This window comes from Anabrus simplex, chromosome 2 (genome assembly GCF_040414725.1).
Source record: "Anabrus simplex isolate iqAnaSimp1 chromosome 2, ASM4041472v1, whole genome shotgun sequence".
NCBI classification, from domain to species: domain Eukaryota; kingdom Metazoa; phylum Arthropoda; class Insecta; order Orthoptera; family Tettigoniidae; genus Anabrus; species Anabrus simplex.
This window is the reverse complement of record NC_090266.1, coordinates 428,843,896-428,864,097: the sequence shown is the minus strand read 5'-3', so window position 1 is coordinate 428,864,097 and position 20,202 is coordinate 428,843,896. Positions and strand designations below refer to the sequence as shown.

Sequence of the window (20,202 nt, the reverse complement as noted above, 5' to 3'; positions counted from 1 at the left end):
TGTGTACCTCCAAGTGTTGAACCATAAATAAGTGCTAAAATGTAATGACAATTGCCGCAGAATATCTGGCAGTGCTGTGAAGGGAGTGCAAACCTGGTACGAGCACCTTGTTGATGGGCCAAGGCATTGAGAGGTGAGGGAGGGGCTGTGGCATATGTTGACATCATCAGCAGAACTAATTTGTAGGTCTGGCAGACACAGATCTAGCCCAGCCATGGCACAGTTCATAGCTAGGAAATATTTGGATTGATTTTAAATTTATGACGAAGTCTGCCCAGAGTGCTAGTGAAGCTGCCGTGGTACATGCTAGGTGTTCAGGCCAAATTAGCCAGTATGAAGCCCCAATCTAAATCCCATTGATTTCTCCCTTTAGGGGCACATAAAATCTAAGGTGTTTCTGAGAGAAGTGGAAACCCTGCAAGAGCGATGGGAATGTGTGTTTGCAGATGCTCATGACATCAATCAAAAGCAGAAGGTACTGAACTGGCTCCAATAAAATTTTCTCTGAAGGTGCTGAGCACGTATTACTGCTAATGATGGACATTCAGAACTCCTGTTTTATTAATGTTTAACGTTTCCCATGAATGATTAGTTCAAGTTTGTCACTTTGTGGATTCTCATTATGGTATTATTAAGTTACATTCATTTCATTTCTTAATAATAATAATAATAATGTTATTTGCTTTACGTCCCACTAACTACTTTTACGGTCTTCGGAGATGCCGAGGTGCCGGAATTTAGTCCCGCATGAGTTCTTTTACGTGCCAGTAAATCTACCGACACGAGGCTGTCGTATTTGAGCACCTTCAAATACCACCGGACTGAGCCAGGATCGAACCTGCCAAGTTGGGGTTAGAAGGCCAGCGCCTTAACCGTCTGAGCCACTCAGCCCGGTTTTCATTTCTTTAGCTGAATCTTTCAGTGCACAGTTCTGTAATGAATACTGTGGTACTGAATGTATTGCAAAAAAGTAAAGTGTTCATTTAAACCCTGTAATGGACACAAACATTTCATTTTACATTTGAAAATTCCTGTCAGATATCACATTATTTTCAAATAGTGCATTGGGTCACACACACTCGTTACACTAAGTTGCTCCTCTGCTAAGCAGAGAGCAAAAAGGATGATATTACATGACTTGTTATTGTTTACAATGACGCTTGACCTTGGGTGTTCATCAGTAGGAACAGTATACACACACACACACTTACTACATGTATACTTTGGTTCTTGTGTGTGTATCATTCATCTCATAAATGATTCTAAGTCAGCATGGCATTCATTCATATTCATCTTTGCATGCTTATAAAGATTACTAGTTGTCCCTTTATGTACTGTAAACACAATCTAGCCAGCCTTTAAAAACATATTGATGTGTTAAATTTATTTTACTGGATTACATGCACCTACATGCACCTGCTATGGATCTTCATATAACAGAGCAGTTACCTGACCTCACTTTCATAGAGCATATCTAGAAATGGATGAGCACTCCTTTTCATGCCTAGGTTCTGGTTATGAGCCTTATCTTAAAATATATCATGAGCAAAGGAAGTATGTAATCACATCATATAAATCCTCAAGTTCAAGCTTTCATTAGAGAGTAAGGTGATCATAATGTCATTCTACAATCCTTCTCACCAAATTCCGGTGTTATTTCTTTTGGGTATTTCAATTTTATATTTGTATTTTGAATAATGATTTTCATATAATTTCATATCATAAATATTGATGATTTTGTATTACTGTATTTCATTTAAGGAAGATGAGCAACTGATAGGCTTTGATATAGTAAAGGAAAGGCATTCTCTAAAATGCAAAATGTTTTCTTATCACAGGTTGTATGAAAGAACTTTGGATAAACCACAAACCAGTGGATTTTGTAAATGCAGCTCGTCAGCAGAAAGTTACACCTGGTTGTTCTCTTCTACAAGATGAGGAGGAACAAATGGAAGAGGATAGAGGAATAATTGAGGATGACGATGAGGACGATGATGATATAGAAATTGATGCTTGTTTGAATAACCAATGTCGTCGAGGTAGTAAATGTATACCAAAGAGACCGGGAGAATATGTGTGTCGTTGTCGCCCCGGTTGGGGTGGCCGATATTGTGAACAAGGTAAGAGTCATTGTCTGTATGAGTACTCTATGAATGGAAATAGTTTCATGTTCTCTCAGCTAGAAAATAGAACTCAGAGAATTAGAGTAGGTAAAGTGTTATATGATCCTGTAATGATTGAAACTTTATATTTTCGTATGTATATATAAATGATATGGGTAAAGAACTGGAATCACAGATAAGGCTATTTGAGGATGATATTATACTGTGTAGAGTAGTGAAGCATTACAGGATTGTGAGCAACTACAAAAAGACCTAGACTATGTAGTGAGATGGACAGCAGGCAATGGTATGATGGTAAACAGGACGAAAAGTCAGGTTGTCAGTTTCACCAAGTGCTCTCATTTTTAATGACTATGTTGATGGGGGTGATATTAGTCCATGGGGATCACTGTAAGTACCCAGGTGTTAATGTAAGGAATGGTCTTCTTTGGGGTGATCACATTAATATGGTTGTAAAGAAAGGTTACTGATCACATGGTTATGAAGGTATTTGGGTGTCTGATGACAAGGTGATGCATGTTGAGCATCTCTCTCCATCTTTGGATGGAGATGTTAATGTAGGGTAAGAAGCATCTAGTCGCTTAGAACCCAACATTGTAGTAAAACCCACACTTTGGCACTGATACAGTGGAATTTTAATGGTTATGACAGGCATCTTACTGAACTGCACTAGCTAATCAGTCAGTTCACGGCAAGTATAGTCTGTATTGAAGAAATTAGTCTCAGACCAGGTCATCATACAGTCTTGAGAAACTTTGGATTATACTCGACAGAACAGGATCATGCTAACTGGGCTTCTGGTGGCATTAGTATTTTTATTCATTCTGATGCCTACAGCGAAGAGTTTCCACTAAGAACCCCGCTGGAGGCAGTAGCGGTACATGTATCCTTCTGTCATAACTATGGTTTGTAATGTTTATTTCTCTCCAGGCCAATCTCTTATTATCAATGATGTTGTTGTAATGGACTTGCCTTCTACCCGACAATGGTCATCGTATTTCTCCGCATCACTTCACTTTCAACACTGGCGACCATAACCTACTTCATTCTTTGCCATCAGAACTACTACTCTGTGTCATGTGTCAACATTTTTCTCATGTCTTCACCGTTAAATTCTTCTCTACATCTCATATGTTTCAGTATGTTTGATCTATTGTATATTTGTTCTGTGGTAGTGTGTGTGTTGTAACCTCCACTTTGCTCCTCTTCTCTCCAATTTGCGTATATAATCGGACTCAGTCGTCCTCCACATTGAGGCGTACTTAGACTATTGGGGGGAGAGAGAGAGAGTACAAACACGCTGGTCTAAACATCTATTAATGCTCGACTTTGTCACACCAATGGGAGTTTGTGTATGCACCAGGAGATACTGTAAACACGAAATTGAATCTTTCATATTCTGCTGACTAAAATTCCTCAAGTTTTTGAAACTCAGTCTTACTTTCATTATGAGAGTCAACAGATTCCTACTTCCTTTTAGTTTGAATGGCGATTTTAGTTAATATAATTTCGTGAATCTTTGGGGAAAATGAAAAATTTCTCCTGTCAATATCTTAGAACTCTTGAAATTTAATGCAGTTTATGCTTTCTTACAGTGAAATATGGTTGTGCTGAGATGAAGACTGTAGATCTTCCATTCTTCTTTGAGCTAAATGTATCTGTGGAAAAAAGAATGTTTTGTGAAATTAGCTATGGAAATTCTTGTAAAAACTTCGTAGAATGCAATGTTTCCAAGTTAGGCCCTTTCCCACAAATTGGGTTAATTCTATTTAAAACTTCTCTTAACATGAGTATGTTGTTTTCTCTGATGGGTGTTTCTGAGTCCCTTTTTATGTTTCATCTTATTCTATTATTGTTCTGTTTTGTTGGTTTGCAAGTGTTTTCTGATAGCTTCCTTCTTACATAATTATACAAAGATTGGTTTGGAAAAACCAGTTCAAGTTTCAAATCTGTATTTCTGAAATCTAAATGATTTAATCCGAGTTATGTAAATGCCGCTACCTATACTGGAACTACCATTCTATATAATATTCATCTTTGACCTACCTTCAAATCAAAAGTGATGTTCTGCCAGGTTCTTTACTGTCTAAATCGTGCTCATTTCTTGTTTTTGTGTTGAATACATCATATTATGTTAACCCTCTCAGTGCCGCGCGTATTTGTTAGGTACTAGCCAAGAGTGCCACCCACATTTTGTCCAATTTGCAAATCTCTAGAAAAAGAATTCATCACTGTCTCAATTTACACCCATTCTCAGTGAAATTTTTTCTGTTATATAGAAGGAATGTCCCTTTGAATTAATGGGAGTTTATACCTAAAATCATTTGTAGTTAAAATTAAAATAAATCAAAAATTTAAAAATTTAAAATACAGTTGATGAAAATCCACATTTTAAGGCAAATATCTAGGCCTAGTTCTACAAATCAGTATGACACACTAACTGGTGGTATTTTTTGTAACACAGACTCTTGACTCTTGATCGTTAATACCAATATTAGCATGGAAATCTTCGTTATATTCCTAATTATTTCGAACCTCGGCAATTGGCAGTGTTTACAAAATCGTTGTCAGAATCACTCTCACTGACTGTAACCTCACTAGAAGTAATTTCAACACTACTGTGAAGTCCAGTTCATTTTCTGACTCGGAATAATTATCATCATTCCCTAAACTATATATGTAGTCAGCTAGACCATCATTATTTGTAAATACGTCGTCCTTTAAGTCTGCCATCACTGTTGACATGTGCACATGATGTGCGGACACAGCCTTCACATTTTTTAAATGTTTGGCACACAAAAACAAATAATTTTTTGTGGCTCCTAGTGATAAATTTGGAGACTACACATCTTCCTTGATAAGACTATACTGATATGTGCTGCCATCTGACAGAAAAGGAAGAGCTACCACGGTTTCTAAAGGAGTCTGCATGAGGGAGGTTACAGTCAGTGAGAGTGATTCTGACAACGATTTTGTAAACACTGCCAATTGCCGAGGTTAGAAATATAACGAAGATTTCCATGGTAATATTGATATTAACAATCAAGAGTCGAGAGTCTGTGTTACAAAAAATACCACCAGTTAGTGTGTCATACTGATTTTTAGAACTGGCACTTTCGGCAAGTTCATGGAGGAATGATAAATCATCCCTTGGCGCTCAAAGAGTTAAATCAATATTTGGTATATTTGTTTATCCTTTTATGCTCCTCTTTCTTAATGCATTCCCTGTTATATTTCTTCTTCCTCCTTTGTATCATCCACAATTGGCCTCCACTTGCCTAGAATTTCATAATTCGCTTCCACTGACCTCATTTAAACTCTGCACAATTTGTACATGTCTTACGAACTCGCCCATCTACCAAACGACCTTTTCAAAGTTGATCTTACAGATCAGCTCCCAACTCATTTCCTCTTATTGGGTAATTTTAATACCCATCACCCAGTATGGGGCTCTGGAATATCTTATGCCAAAGGAAGGGAGCTGAAACAGTTAAGAAGAGAGCCGGATTCATGCATCCTGAATACAGAGGGAACCAACACATTTCAGTGTAGTGCACGCTATCTTCTCTCGCATTGACATTAGTTTGTACAACCGCGTGCTCATTCTCCTGCTTCGATAGGATGTACATGCTGATCTCCGTTGCAGTGACCATTTTCCCATTAGTCTTACTTTCTTGATACAGAAATCCATTGAGGCTCCTCCCCGATGAATTCTTAAATGTGCTGATTGGCCAAAGTTCAATTCACTAGGTGTCTTTAACAATGCGAATAGTCGGAGCATAGACAATATTACTTATATCATATAAATTATTCTTGCTGCTGCTGAAGAATCAATTCCATCTTTTTCTGGGACTTCTTATCAAAAAGTTGTTCCTTGGTGAAATGAAAAAATTGCAGTAGCTATAAAAGAACTCATAAATGCTAACGTAGGTTGCATACTGTGGTCAACTTGCTAACATTTAAAAAACTCTTCACTAATGTGCGAATACTTATTCGACTGAGTAAGAAAGCTTCATGTGAAGGATATGTTTCATCCATGACATCACATACACCATCATCTCAAGTGTGGAATAAACGTAGACACATTTCAGGAGTACAAGGAGCATGCTCAGTACAGGGAATTTCCATTGCAGGCAGTATTGTCACTGATCCACTCACGGTTGCTGATCATTGAGCAAGTAATTTCGTGGATGCGTCTAGCTCCAGGAATTACCATCCTGATTTCTTGGATCTGAAGCAGGAGGCAGAACAGCATCATCAGAGTTTTGCTACTCAAGCTTCAGAGGATTATAACATGCCCTTTACAGAGTGGGAACTCTAGAGCACCTTAGTTCTTTGCAAGAACTTGGCTCCCAGACTGGATAAGTTCATAATAAGATATTGAAACACCTCAGTGAGGATAGTCTCTTATATCTTTTTGGGGAGTTCAACCAAATCTGGAAGAGGGTGAGTTTCCGTCATAGTGGTGAGAGGGTATGGTAATCCCTCTCCTCAAGCCTGACAAAGATTCTAAGTATGCTGGATGTTAGGAATATTTGTCTCACTGTCTGTCTGTGTAGACTATTTGTGAGGATAGCAAATCGCCGACTTGTGTGGTGTTTTCAGTTGTAAAGAACCCTGTTATTCACCTCTGCCAGAAGCACGCTGTTCACCCCCATCCTGAGCTTTATTTAGAGTGGGGTTGCTCTTCGCTCCTCCTGCAATTGATACATACCGATTTCTTGGGCTCCTTTCCGATAGTAAATTATCGAGGGAGCCACACATGCACCAATTGAAAGTTAAATGTGCTAACAAGTTTCTAATTGGCTCTTCCTGGGGCTGACCGCACGGTGTTTGTACGATTTTATAGCGCACTTATTTTATCTACATTATATCTACATCAGTGCAGCATATGGATCAGCAAAGCAAAGCAAAGCATTTTTTATGAAGTTGAACAGCATTCACCATAGCAGAGTTGGGTTGGTAATGGTGCATTCCGTTCAAGCTCCATTACTAGCATGCTCACTAAATCTGGTGTGCCGCCTTTACACCCAAGGCACCAGCAAACGCTGTTGTCCTGTGCCGCGAATTTGTGACAGATGCCATTTCACCAAATCTATTCCTGCGTATTCCACAATAAAACCATCGGCTGTATGCGGCTTATCCACGATCAATGCAGCCGATTGGTATACACTTGGATAGCAATAATAGTTTGTCTGAAGTACCTTCAATTCCTTGTCTTGTTAGACAACCAAATAAAGTACCTCCGTGGTTAATATGATGACCTGAAATCATCCCGGAAATGCACACCGGGCCTAAAGTGAACATGGACCCCTCCATTTATTGGAGGCTCTGCCTGTCTGCTGTTGGCCGGTATCCAGTTTCAGTAGTTATTTACACGGATGGTTCGATGGCAGAAGCAAAAGTAGGCTGTGCATTACTTGTTGATGATAAGAGATTTTTTTTAAAAACAGTAACCTGTAGCTTGTACACAGCAGAGTTTTATGCTATCCTTGAAGCTCTGCGGTATGCGCTGTCCACACTTACTGCTGTGTACTGACTCCTTGTTATAATCTGTTGATGCATGTTTCCCATGGCACCCTCTGGTGTAGTGGATCCAGGACCTGCTGGCCAGGTGTTTGAATGCTAGCACCATAATAATATTTTTGTGGATCCCTAGCCACATAGGTGTAGCAGGAAATGAGTTAGCTGACAGGGCTGCCAAGGAGGCAATCACATTTTCATTTCCCCCATTGCATTACAAGGTTCCAGGCAGTGATATTCATTCTCAGCTGAGATATTTGGTGATGTCCCATTGGAAAATGAGTGTCAGGCTACCCCTCTGTCGAATTAGCTGACAATGATTAAAGGAATTACGAAGGTATGGAAGACTTTCTCAGGTTTCTCGGAGGGAAGAAGGGTAGAAGTGGTACAGTATTATGTCGTCTGTGGATTGGCCCTGGTGTAGCAATGTACTCTTACTTACTCAACGGAGAACCCCCCCACAGTGCGTACTTGTGGTGGCCATCTGATTTCAATATACATTCTCACGGAGTGCGCGGACCTGGCAGATCTGCTCATAGACTGAAACTTCAAAGTACCATCTTCATCTTTGTGTGAGATGATGAGCCGTCAGCAGACCTCGCCATCCTTTTTATGAGGGATACTGGCCTGCTTTATCATGTTTAAAAGTGAATTTCATATTTGTTATTCATTTTTATTTACTGTTAACTGATTTTTTATTCTATCATTTCTGTTTGAGTCTGTCTTTGTGTATTTTTAATGTGGTATTTAAACTTTTAATTTGATGAAATATATGTTTACATTTCAAAGACAATGCCTTATTCCATTTTAATACATTTTAATCTAATTTTAATTCATTTTACTAGGAAATAAGGCATTGCAAATTAGACCAACTGATTATTTTAAATACATACATACATTATTATAATAGACTGTTATGCATTTCAGTGTTCAGTCTGCAAGCCACTGTGAATTTACTAAATTGCCACAATCCTCCATTTGCAACTAGTGCTGTGGCCTCGTTTAGTTCTATACCTCTTTTCTTTAAATTGTTAGAAACTGAGTCTAACGATCGTCGTCTTCGTCTACCTCTACTTCTCCTACCCTCCATAACAGAGTCCATTATTCTCCTAGGTAACCTATCCTCCTCCATTCGCCTCAAATGACCCCACCACTGAAGCCAATTTATGCGTACAGCTTCATCCATAGAGTTCATTTGTAAAGTAGCCTTTATCTCATTCTGAGTACCCTCCTGCCATTGTTCCCATCTGTTTATACCAGCAATCATTCTCACTACTTTCATGTCTGTTACTTCTAACTTATGAATAAGATATCCTGAGTCCTACCAGCTTTCGCTCCCATACAGTAAACTTGGTCTGAAAACAGACTGATGTAAAGATAGTTTCGTCTGGGAGCTGACTTCCTTCTTGCAGAATACTGTTGATCGCAACTGCGAGCTCACTGCACTAGCTTTACTACACCTTGATTCAGTCTCACTTACTATATTACCATCCTGGGAGAACACAACCTGAATACTTGAAATTATCGACCTGTTCTAGCTTTGTATCACCAATCTGACATTCAATTCTATTGAATTTCTTACCTACTGACATCAATTTAGTCTTCGAAAGGCTAATTTTCATACCATACTCATTGCACCTATTTTCATATTCCAAGATATTAGACTGCAGGCTTTTGGCACAATCTGCCATTAAGACCAAGTCAAAATCAATTCAAAATCAAATCAAAATCTCTTTATTTGCAAATGAGGTGTCTACCTCGGTGGCAAATGGTACACTAAAATACATTATTGTCAAGCACTAAATATTAAATTAACAAGAGAAGAAAATTTTTCCTATAATACAATATTATACAATTTACGCTAACAATGTTTTCTATTAAACACACAGCTCATCCTTAATAAATTTATATTGTTTACAAAATTCTACTTATAATATATCCTGTCCTACTTACAAATATAGTCAACTGATATACAGTATGTGGAATTGCTTCAAATGATACTATAAAACTGGTATAACATTAATATTTACATTGCATTTATTTATTTACTATTTTTTTTTTTTACCCGTTCTGGATCCTAAGTAGCATAACGACCTGCTGCGTCTTAACCAGAGCCCCTTTTGCCACCACTTTTCAGAGTTCCTGAAGGGCCTTCACAGCTACCGTAGCAGTCCCAGGGCCCTCGAAGTCCCCACTGTACTTCACCACTACAGGCAGTCCCCTACTTTGGCTGTCCAAACTCCTTAGACCAGGGGATGGAATTAATTTATTCACACACATTTTTTTATATACAATAACCTGCACTGGTCGAATGCCCTCTAACATTTCATTTATTTTCTCTGTTGCTGTTTATTCTCTTCTTGAATATCTGTACAGATTTTGGAAAAGGATCAAACACTACCCCTGGTAAACTGTTCCACTCCTTCACACCCTTCCCAATGAATGAAAATTTACCCCAATCGCTTCTGCTAAAATTCCTTCTAATTTTATATTTGTGGTCAGTCCTGCCGATATAATTATTTTCCAACTGAAGCCTTTCACGGATATCTCCCCATGCTTCTTCTCCTGTATAGGCTCTATATAATCCTGTAAGTCTAGTTTTCTCCCTTCTCTTACTTAAAGTTTCCCACCCAAGTTCCTTTAACATTTCTGATACACTACTCTTTCTCCTGAAATCCCCTGTTACAAATCTTGCTGCTTTCCTCTGCACACTATCTATTTCTTTTATTAGGTATTCTTGGTGAGGATCCCAAACACTGTTTGCATATTCCAATAATGGACGAACCATACACAAGTAACTTTTTTCTTTTAATTCTTTGTTGCATCCTTTAAGTAGCCTCATTATGACATGTAATGATCTGTATGCTTTCCCAACAATGTCATCAATATGACCCTTCCAGTGCAAATTACTTTCAAATCTCACACCTAAGTATTTGCACTTGCCATCTTTTGGGATAACGACCTCATCCAAAGTATATTCAAATTCAGTTTTAAAGCTCCTGTTTGTAAAAGTTGTAACAGTTGATTTGCCTCCATTAACCTTCATATTATTTTCTTCAACCCATTGTTGGATACTTTCAAGGTCCCTTTGTAATTCTGAACAATCCTCAATGTTGTTTATTTCTCTATAAACAATTATGTCATCTGCATACAATCTTATTTTTGATGTTATATTGTTCCCTAAATCATTTGCGTATATTAAGAAAAGTAACGGACCGATTATACTACCCTGTGCAATTCCCTTCCAAACTTTCTCTTCCTGAGATACATTATTTCCTACTTTGACTTTCTGAACCCTTGAATTTAGAAATGCTTTTATCCAACGTGTAACCCTTATGTCCAATCCTATTCCCTCCAATTTCTTTAATAATATTCCATGTTCCACTCTATCAAAGGCTTTGGAAAGATCTATGGCTATGCAATCTAACTGACCTCCTGAATCCAACTGATCTGATATGTCCTGCTGAAATCCCACCAGTTGTGCCTCACAAGAAAATTTCTTTCTAAATCCATACTGGCTCCTCATGAACCAATTTTTATCATCACATATCCCTCTGATGTACTTCGATATTAAACTCTCCAGAATTTTACAAACTATACTGGTCAGGCTGATTGGTCTGTAGTTCTCTGGTTTCCTTTTATCACCCTTTCCTTTATAAATTGGTATTATTATAGATTCCTTCCATTCCTTTGGTATTACACTATTATTTATGACATAGTCAAAGAGAAATTTTAAATAAGGCACTATGTACCACCCCATTGTCTTTAATACCTCCCCAGTAATTTGATCACTCCCTGCTGCTTTTCCTTGCTGAAGCAGTTGGATTTCTCTGAAAATATCTTCGTTTGTGAATGAGAAGCTTCTTGTTTCCCTCTATCTCTCTCCCTCTCTATCTTCTGTTTCGGTTTCCAACTCTTGACAATCATCTACTGAATCTCTAAATTCCCTACTAAATAGGTTTGCTTTCTCAGTATCTGTTAAATAGTGTTCACCCCCTTCTCCCACCATTGTAGGAATTTGGATTCCTTTTCCTTTTTGATTCCTGATATATGAATACAGCTTTTACCATTTCCCTTTGTGGTCATTACCCTCTTGAAGTATGCCATTCATATAATTCTCTTTTGCTTCCTTTTTCACTCTATTCAGTTCCCTCATTAGCTGTTTTCTAGTTTCTCTACTCTCCCTACCCTCTTTGATTTTCCTGTTTACTATTCTACATTTTCTTTTTAATTTTCTTATTTCCCTTGTATAATAAACAGGGTCTGAGGTCATTTTACCCTTCTTAACAGGTACAAATCTCTTCTCTCCTTCCCAAATAATTCCTTTAAATTTAGCCCAAAGTGTATCCACGTTACTCCCTTCACTTATCCAACAACTGAATTATGAGTTAAGGTAAGTCCCAAATTCATCAACTTTAGTTTTTCTGTACAGTTTCTTGTCTTGTGTAACCCTCTTATTAAGCCTTTTTGGTACGAGTCCTACATCCATTATTACAGCCTTATGGTCTCCTATTCCTTCAATTACCTCAGTTTTATCAACAATTTCCCATGGTTTAACCAAGAATACATCTAGTAAGTTATTGAGACGAGTCGGTTCTTGTACTACTTGTGTAAATCCTCCCTCCCAAATTAACTTATTTGCCAGTTTCTGTTCATGGGCTTCACTTGCAGCTCCTTTCCATTCAACTTCAGGCAAATTTAGATCTCCCCCAATTATTACCATATCATTATTATTGTTTTTACAAGTATAATCTATTATTTTTTCAAAGATTTCCATGTCTCTTGCCTCTCTTCCAGGCCTGTATGTTCCTATAATTCCCACCTCCTTCATATTATCACAAACTAATTTTATCCCTAATATTTCATCCCTTTCATCGGTAAACCATTCATGTGAACAGTAAGTTTCCTTCACCAGAATAAACACCCCCCCTCCCTTTTTATCTCCTCGGTCTCTACGATAGACTGTGTACCCTTCTGGAAATACTTCTCTATTACCCACCCCTTCTTTCAACCACGATTCCACTCCTATCACCACATCAGTCTCATAAGATTCCATCAATGTACCGAATTTTAATTGTTTATTTACTACACTTTGACAGTTTACCAAGAGCAATCTCAGACCCCCTTCCTCCCTAAAACTTGACTGTTGCAATTGGGTAACTTGAAATTCCTTACTATCCTGAGTTTCTTTTTCTAGTTGACTGAGCCAGCTTAAAGTATAGCTGGCTCTTTCTACTAGTTTTCCTGGTCAGTATTATAACTCAAGGGAGTTGCCTGTTTTACAGTACATATCTTAAGATTAATAAAATCTAGAACAATATTTCCTATCTTTCGTTTACCTGAATTGTTTAGATGGAGGCCATGTTTTGTATAACAGTATCTCTCAAAACTGCTGCATTCAATAACTTGAGTATTCCGAAAATGTTTACAAATTTTAACAATATCTGTATTGACCTTGTCCACTTCAATGTTCACACACGAATCTCTACTCAAATCATGCCTGTGGGGCACGTTCACTACAAAAACGTTAGTGTGGGTCAGCTTCCCTAGTGTATGTTTAAGTTGTGATCTTACATTCTTGGCGTCGTCGCGAGCTACGTCGTTCGTCCCACCGATGATAAGCACTGCATCGCCGCTCCCGAAGTTCCTAGTTGCTGCTTCTACGTTTTCCACAACCCTGCTGATAGAAGCCCCTGGATATATTTCTCCGGTTGCTGCTATATTCTCGTCGTTAATCACTCCCGCAATTCCCCTTCCTTGGCTATCACCAAACACAGCTACCTTCGCTGATTTAGGCCTAACTGGGTCTTGAATCTGAATTCTAGGCCTAAATTTCAAACTCGGCACGGCAACGGATCGCGATGATTTGGTTTCACGCGCGCGATCACTTTCTTCCAGGATTAAATTATTTAGGGCAGAAAACCTATTTCTAATGTTTATTTCCGGAAATTCAGTTGTAGATTTCTTCTTAGCCGGCCATCCACGAACTACTTTACACCACGTGCTCGAGTTTGTTACTTGTACCGGTATATCACTCGAAGAATGGTCAGTCCCAAATTCTAGCGATCGCAGTCTTTCTTTTAATTCTTGATTTTCAACTTTAAGAGTCTCATTGTCCTTTTTTAGAATGTTTATAATTTCTAATGCACTTTTATATTCCTCATCGACTGTTTTCGGTGCTTCGTCAACGCCGTCCCCAACAACAACATTCCGAACACACTGCTCACAAATCCAGTCAACATTTTCATTAGTTTTTACGTCTCTAGGGCAATTTCCGCACTTATAATGCCACCATCGATCACATGAATCACACAACATTCCATTTTTCACTAATTTTCGACATTTTCCGCACTTTTCGTCACATTTTACGGTTAATTTACTCGGAGAATAAAATACTACGTCGTCATTACCGGGCGCCATTTTGAAAAAAAAATAATAGTCGTCAGCATTGGCCAGACTGCTTACTACATTTCCACCTAACTGAATCGCTCCCTGCCATTTTTTACCTTTCAGCAGATGATCCATGTAAACTACGAACAGCAAAGGTGAAAGATTACAGCCTTGTCTAACCCCTTTAGGTACCCTGAACCAAGAACTCATTCTACCATGAATTCTCACTGAAGCCCAATTGTCAACATACAGTAAATGCCTTTGATTGATTTTAATAATCTATAACTTTAATTTCATATTCCCCCAGTATGGTGAACATCTTTTCCCTCGGTACCCTGTCATATGCTTTCTCTAGATCTACAAAACATAAACACAACTGCTTATTCCTCTCGTAGCATTTTTCTATTACCTGGCACATACTGAAAATCTGATCCTGACAACATCTCTGTGGTCTGAAACCACACTGGTTTTCATCCAACTTCCTCTCAACGACTTATCACACCCTCCCTTCCAAGATGCCAGTGAATACTTTACCTGGTATATCAATCGTTGAGATACCTCAATAGTTGTTGCAATCCTTCCTGTTCCCTTACTTATAGATAGGTGCAATTACTGCTTTTGTCCAATTGAAGGTACCTTACCAACACTCCATGCTAATCTTACTACTCTATAAAGCCATTTCATCCCTGCCTTCCCACTATACTTCACCATTTCAGGTCTAATTTCATCTATTCCTGCTGCTTTATGACAATGGAGTCTATTTACCATCCTTTCCACTTCCTCAAGCGTAACTTCGCTATCATCATTTTCCTCCTCCCCATGAGCTTAGCTGTTTGCACAACACCACCAGGAAGATTTCCTTTTATGTTGAGAAGGTTTTCAAAATATTCCCTCCACCTGTCCAGTGATTCCCTGGGATCTATTATGTGTTCACCTAAATTACCCAAAACACTGTTTATATTTTCCCCCCCCCCCCCTCCTTTCCTAAGGTTTTTTATTACTGTCCAGAAAGGTTTCCCTGCTGCTTGACCTAGCATACACAGCTAAATCAATAAGTAATGAAAGTAATAAGTAATCAAACCTAAGTCCCTAAGAACTGAAAGCCAATTCACTGACCATTCAGACAAGGTGCTCAATGTCCTTTGTTTCAAATACAAGTTCACATCCAATATAATAATAATAATAATAATAATAATAATAATAATAATAATAATAATAATAATAATAATAATAATAATGTTTATGTCGTGTGGCCTCTGGAGAGTCCTGGTGCAGGTATTTCAAATAGTTACTACATAGGCAACCTGCGCGTCTGTGAAGATCGTGCCCTTCCTGTGATGACTTCTCATGTGATGATGGCGCACACATTCAGCCCCCCCGAGCAATTGGAATCAACCAATTAAGTTTAAAATCCCTGACCTGGCCGGGAATTGAAGCCGTGACTCCATGGATCAAAGGCCAGCACACTAACCAGTTAGACATTTCATATCCAATTAATGTTAAAATGAGTAGTTCATGGGTATTCTAATATAGATGGAAGATGACTCTTAGAAATATTATCTTTACCGTCTCGCCTTTTATCAATATTGATGCTTTCATTATCTTTAAAAATAGCACTCTTTAATTGAAATATTTTAATAGCGAAAGTCTGCATAAACTTTCAGACATTAGTAGAAAATACAGAGACGAGGAGAGGGATGCCTGTAACACACAAATAGCATTGCATATAGCATACTATATAGGCTGTTGTCACTTTCTGAACACACTTATGTAGTGCATGATGCTGTTGGCAGTCCTGTGCTTTGTGATCTTTATAGGTACTTTATTGTTATCATATTCACTCTTAAATTTACTTATTCTTTGTTTTCTTTATCACTTGCTCATCATTGTTGTTGTGACTATATTTCCTTGCTCATATTACTTTCACTTGTCATGTTGATTGGTATTTAGTTTATGGTAGATTGCCTCCATTTATAAACTTACACAGACCAATAGCAATAAATCAAAGCTTCCAGTGGATCAGGTAATGGTCATGGATTTCCATAAAATAATATGAGTTAAAGCTATATGTTTATCAGTATTTACTTTTCTAAATAACTTGCTCACTTAGAAATGAACAAAACGGAAATATAGTGGATATAATTTTATGAAATACGGACTTATATCAAAACTTATTATATCCAAATGGATAGAATGTAATTTAAGTATCTAATTTATTGTTCTTTAACCCTGTAGTGGTCACTCAGCATCTAGTTTATTTCTGTCATTGCAAGGCATCTACCAAGACCACTGACTGGAGATTCCATCGAGATTTCAAGTAACTATCCACAACCAACATAACAAATAGTCAGCACATCATTGTTAGACTAACTGATGTGGTGGCATATGATAGACACCACGCAAACTTCATTGCTACCGGTATAAAGTAATTTCCCATTTGGAAGTATTATCTTGAATATTATTGCAGCAATTATTCTTCAGAATGTCTCAGATTGCATGGTTTCTTGCAAAAAAGTAAATTTCTGATGTCTTTAAGGCTGAAAATGAGCAGAAAGTAGAGGAGATATAACCTTGATCACCAATGATGACGATGATGAAGAACGTGAATTGTATGGTGATGTGGAGGAGGACTTTCTAGAAACCAGAAGCAAAAGTATAGACACTAAACAAGATACAGAAGGTAGCGATAAAACAGGAGAAAATACCAGTTATGATTTCCTAAGGGCAAAATGGAGTTCCTAATTGGTGTATAGCTAATTCTCCCAGAAATGTTGAAACCTATCCACAAAATATCGTCACACATTTACCTGAGGCGAGAGGTATTGTAAATCTTGCTAAAACTCCTAAATAATACTGGGAACTATTCTTTCATGATACAATGATATCTCTTATAGTGGAGTGCACAAATGGGAAAATTGAAGAGGTTCAAACAAACTATACCAGAGAAAGGGATGCATGACCTACCGATATATATAAAATAAAGGTCCTAATTGGTATACCATACTTACGTAGGGGAGGACCACCACACAGATACCAAGTACATTTGGGCTAGCAATAAGATGGGTGTAGAACCATGCTGCTTGGTAATGTTGGCCATTTTAGGTTCCTACTTTTTTGCCTAATGTTCGTTAGTTGCTTTTATATCAATAAATTAATTTCAGTAATTTATATTCATCCTTTCAAAATGTCCTGAAATTAATGTAAATCCTATTCGAAACTTGGTATAGCATAATTGCCTCAAATGCCATGTGACCTTCTATGACAATATTGTATGTGACCACTGCAGGGTTAATGGAAAAGGGAATCAGATAATTTTAAATATGGTACAAGAGTGATATTTTAAAGGCAATATCTTCAGTTTTATGTATCTACAGTTACTCAGTACCTTATTTCTGTAGAAAAGTTTAAATATTTAAGTATATAAGGTAATTATTTTGGATATTTTCTAATTTATGTTAATTACTGCATGTCAAAAAAGTAATTATAGTGACAGTTGTAAAACAACCCAAATTACAATACAAATTTTCTTGTATGTTTTTCAGCTCCATCATGTCGCAAAGAACATACACGTGAATATTACATGGAGAATGGATGCAGGTCACGTAAACCTGTTAAGTTAGCCAAATGTGAAGGAACCTGCGGCTCCAGCTGCTGCCGAGCTCGTAAAACCAAACGTCGTAAGGTACGTCTCATTTGCAACGATGGGACACGTTACACGACAGATGTTGATATCGTGCGAAAGTGTGCGTGCACGAAGAAGTGCTACTGACTATCTGGCCCCTCCTACACACAACATGTAGCCCTGCCCGCGCAGCACGACAAGACAGACTCGGATACACTGGCTCCTGAGCGGCCTGCCTCCACTCGAGTGGGTGACAGCTATGGTTCTTGTTTCATCAAGATTGGTGTATTTTACGTTGTAAATATTTCTGTCTTTAGTGCACTATTTATTATAGTTTCATGGTCATTATGCATCTGTTTATTTCTTCTTCTACCATGAGTGAAACTTGAAGTGTCATTCCGATCAGTGACTTACTTAATACATTTTGTGTCTACTTTCTTAATATGATCTAGGGCAGTTCAGTGTGACTATAATAACAAGAATTTGTTGTTGTGTTTTTGTTGTCTGATTGCATAAGGGCAGAGATAGGAGGGGCCTTGACTTGAGATAAGCTGCCAAGAACCTTAGTTAGACGAAACGTCTCGACTGTCGTTTACTCCTTGGATACAGCACTTGTAAATATAACAGACATTTTCTGCCTGAACATGAGAGAAACTGGCTGCAGAATGAGTAGGGCATGAATTGAGCCCAGAGACATTTCGTAGCATTTGTGTCAATGCTTTCGTTACATTGACTATCGTTTTTACACTAGCATTTCTGGGAGACAAAACTCGTCGTGTTGTGCATATTAGTTTTTTTAATAATGAACACAAGTGTATTTATGTTGAAGTCTACAACCAAATTTGAATTTAACTTATAATACTTGGTTGTTGTGTCACATCTTATGTTACTAAAAATCAACCTTTTTGAACAGAATTATAATTAAGAGAAGAGTTTCATTATATGTGACCATATTTATTAATTATTATATATAAATATATATGAAAAGAACGATATATTGATGTAAATAACTGCAAACTATTTAGTTAAACAGTAAACTGTTTCTTATGAGATAATGTTTGCTGATGTTTACTTCGTGGAAGAGCTTTTGTGCTTCACATGTGTAGATATTTCATGTTTTATAAATAATTTACATGTAGTAGCATACAGTGTTCCATTTGTGTGCTATGTTTTGCAGAAGTGCAAGACATGCTTTTGATAATAATGTGTAATGGTGCATGACAACTAGCCAAGTTCTGTTGTACAGACCTACAGTTGCAGTCGAGTGATAATAATACAAAGCACACTATTTCTCTAACACCCTGATGATAATGTCTTTGTAAAATGTACAAAATATTATGCAGGTAGTGTCATAATATGATGTCTCCCCAGCTGGTGTAGTAAATATCAAAATAAAACCCACAACATGTAAAGATATTTGTCTCATGATTTCTGTTCTTCCCTTCCTTTGGTCACTGCTCAATCAAAATTGATTAAAGAACTACCATATATATATAGGAAAACACTTAGAATCTTTCATCATCCCTCAATTTGTTACTTGCAGCATATACAAATTTTGAGTTAGATTAACTAGATATAATGAAATTATTAAAAAAAAAGAGTGTAAAGATACATTTGTTAATAATGTAACTGTAATTTATAAATATGTTTTGGAACTTTGTAGTAAAATTATCTCATAGATATAAGTACCAGTAAACCATAAAATGCTGAAGATATAAAGGAAATTTGTGTAGATATGTTTCGATGAAGAACTAGTAATTCAGTGGTTTCAGCAGTTGTTCAGAGCTACTGTATAAGAGAAACGGGAGTACTGATGATCCAAACTTGTACCGAGGAATTGCATTGGAGTGAGTTGCCCTGAAGCTATTAACAGGGATACTGACATCCAGGATAAATGTAATTCACTGCTGCCAGAAGAGCAATGTGGCTTCTGTAAGCAAAGGTCAACACTCATGGCAATAGAGAATCTACTACGACATATAACGATGACGCTGGATAAACCTAACGGCAAACTTTATGTAGTCTTTGTTGATTACTTGAAGGCAGTGGCGGCGCGTGACTTTCATCACTGGGGGTTCAAAAGAAGAAAAAGTTGCCTCCCCCCCCAACCTCTCCTCTTCCCATCTCCGCCAGCTTCTCTTCCATCGTGGGCCGTAACCTCCTAAACTAAGATGACATAAGTTCTAGAAAGTGATCAAATACAAGAGGAGCAGAAAATACGGTAGGCCTACATGCCGCGTTTTACCAGATGCAAAATAAGAAATAACTGCTTCATTGAAGTCCGCAGAGTCTCGAACAAAGTTCCTTTCAATTGACAACATAGCAAGAGCAATAAGTCTATCCTCGGTCATTGTGCTGCGCTAGAAAGTTTTTATTCTCTTCAGGGTAGAGAAACACCTTTCTGCTTCCGATGTCATGGGAATAGTAACAACTATTAAAAGTTTTCATTGGTATTACCTTGCCGCTATTCTTTGCCTCAATGTAAGTTTCTCTCCAAAAGGTAATTATTCCAAAGAAGGCAAATTAATAGGTGTTTAGTAAGTA

General features: G+C 37.7%; 1 protein-coding gene across 1 annotated transcript in view; it reads left to right on the top strand.

Annotated features, from left to right (window-relative positions):
• Positions 1 to 19,052, top strand: part of sli (slit guidance ligand) — a 1,279,943-nt gene extending 1,260,891 nt beyond the window's left edge. The window contains exons 31-32 of the mRNA XM_067140837.2: positions 1,839 to 2,120; positions 17,579 to 19,052. Of these exons, the coding sequence (XP_066996938.1) occupies positions 1,839 to 2,120; positions 17,579 to 17,805 (509 nt within the window). The 3' untranslated portion in view covers positions 17,806 to 19,052. The remainder of the gene's footprint in view (positions 1 to 1,838; positions 2,121 to 17,578) is intronic.
• The last annotated feature ends 1,150 nt before the right edge of the window (positions 19,053 to 20,202 follow it).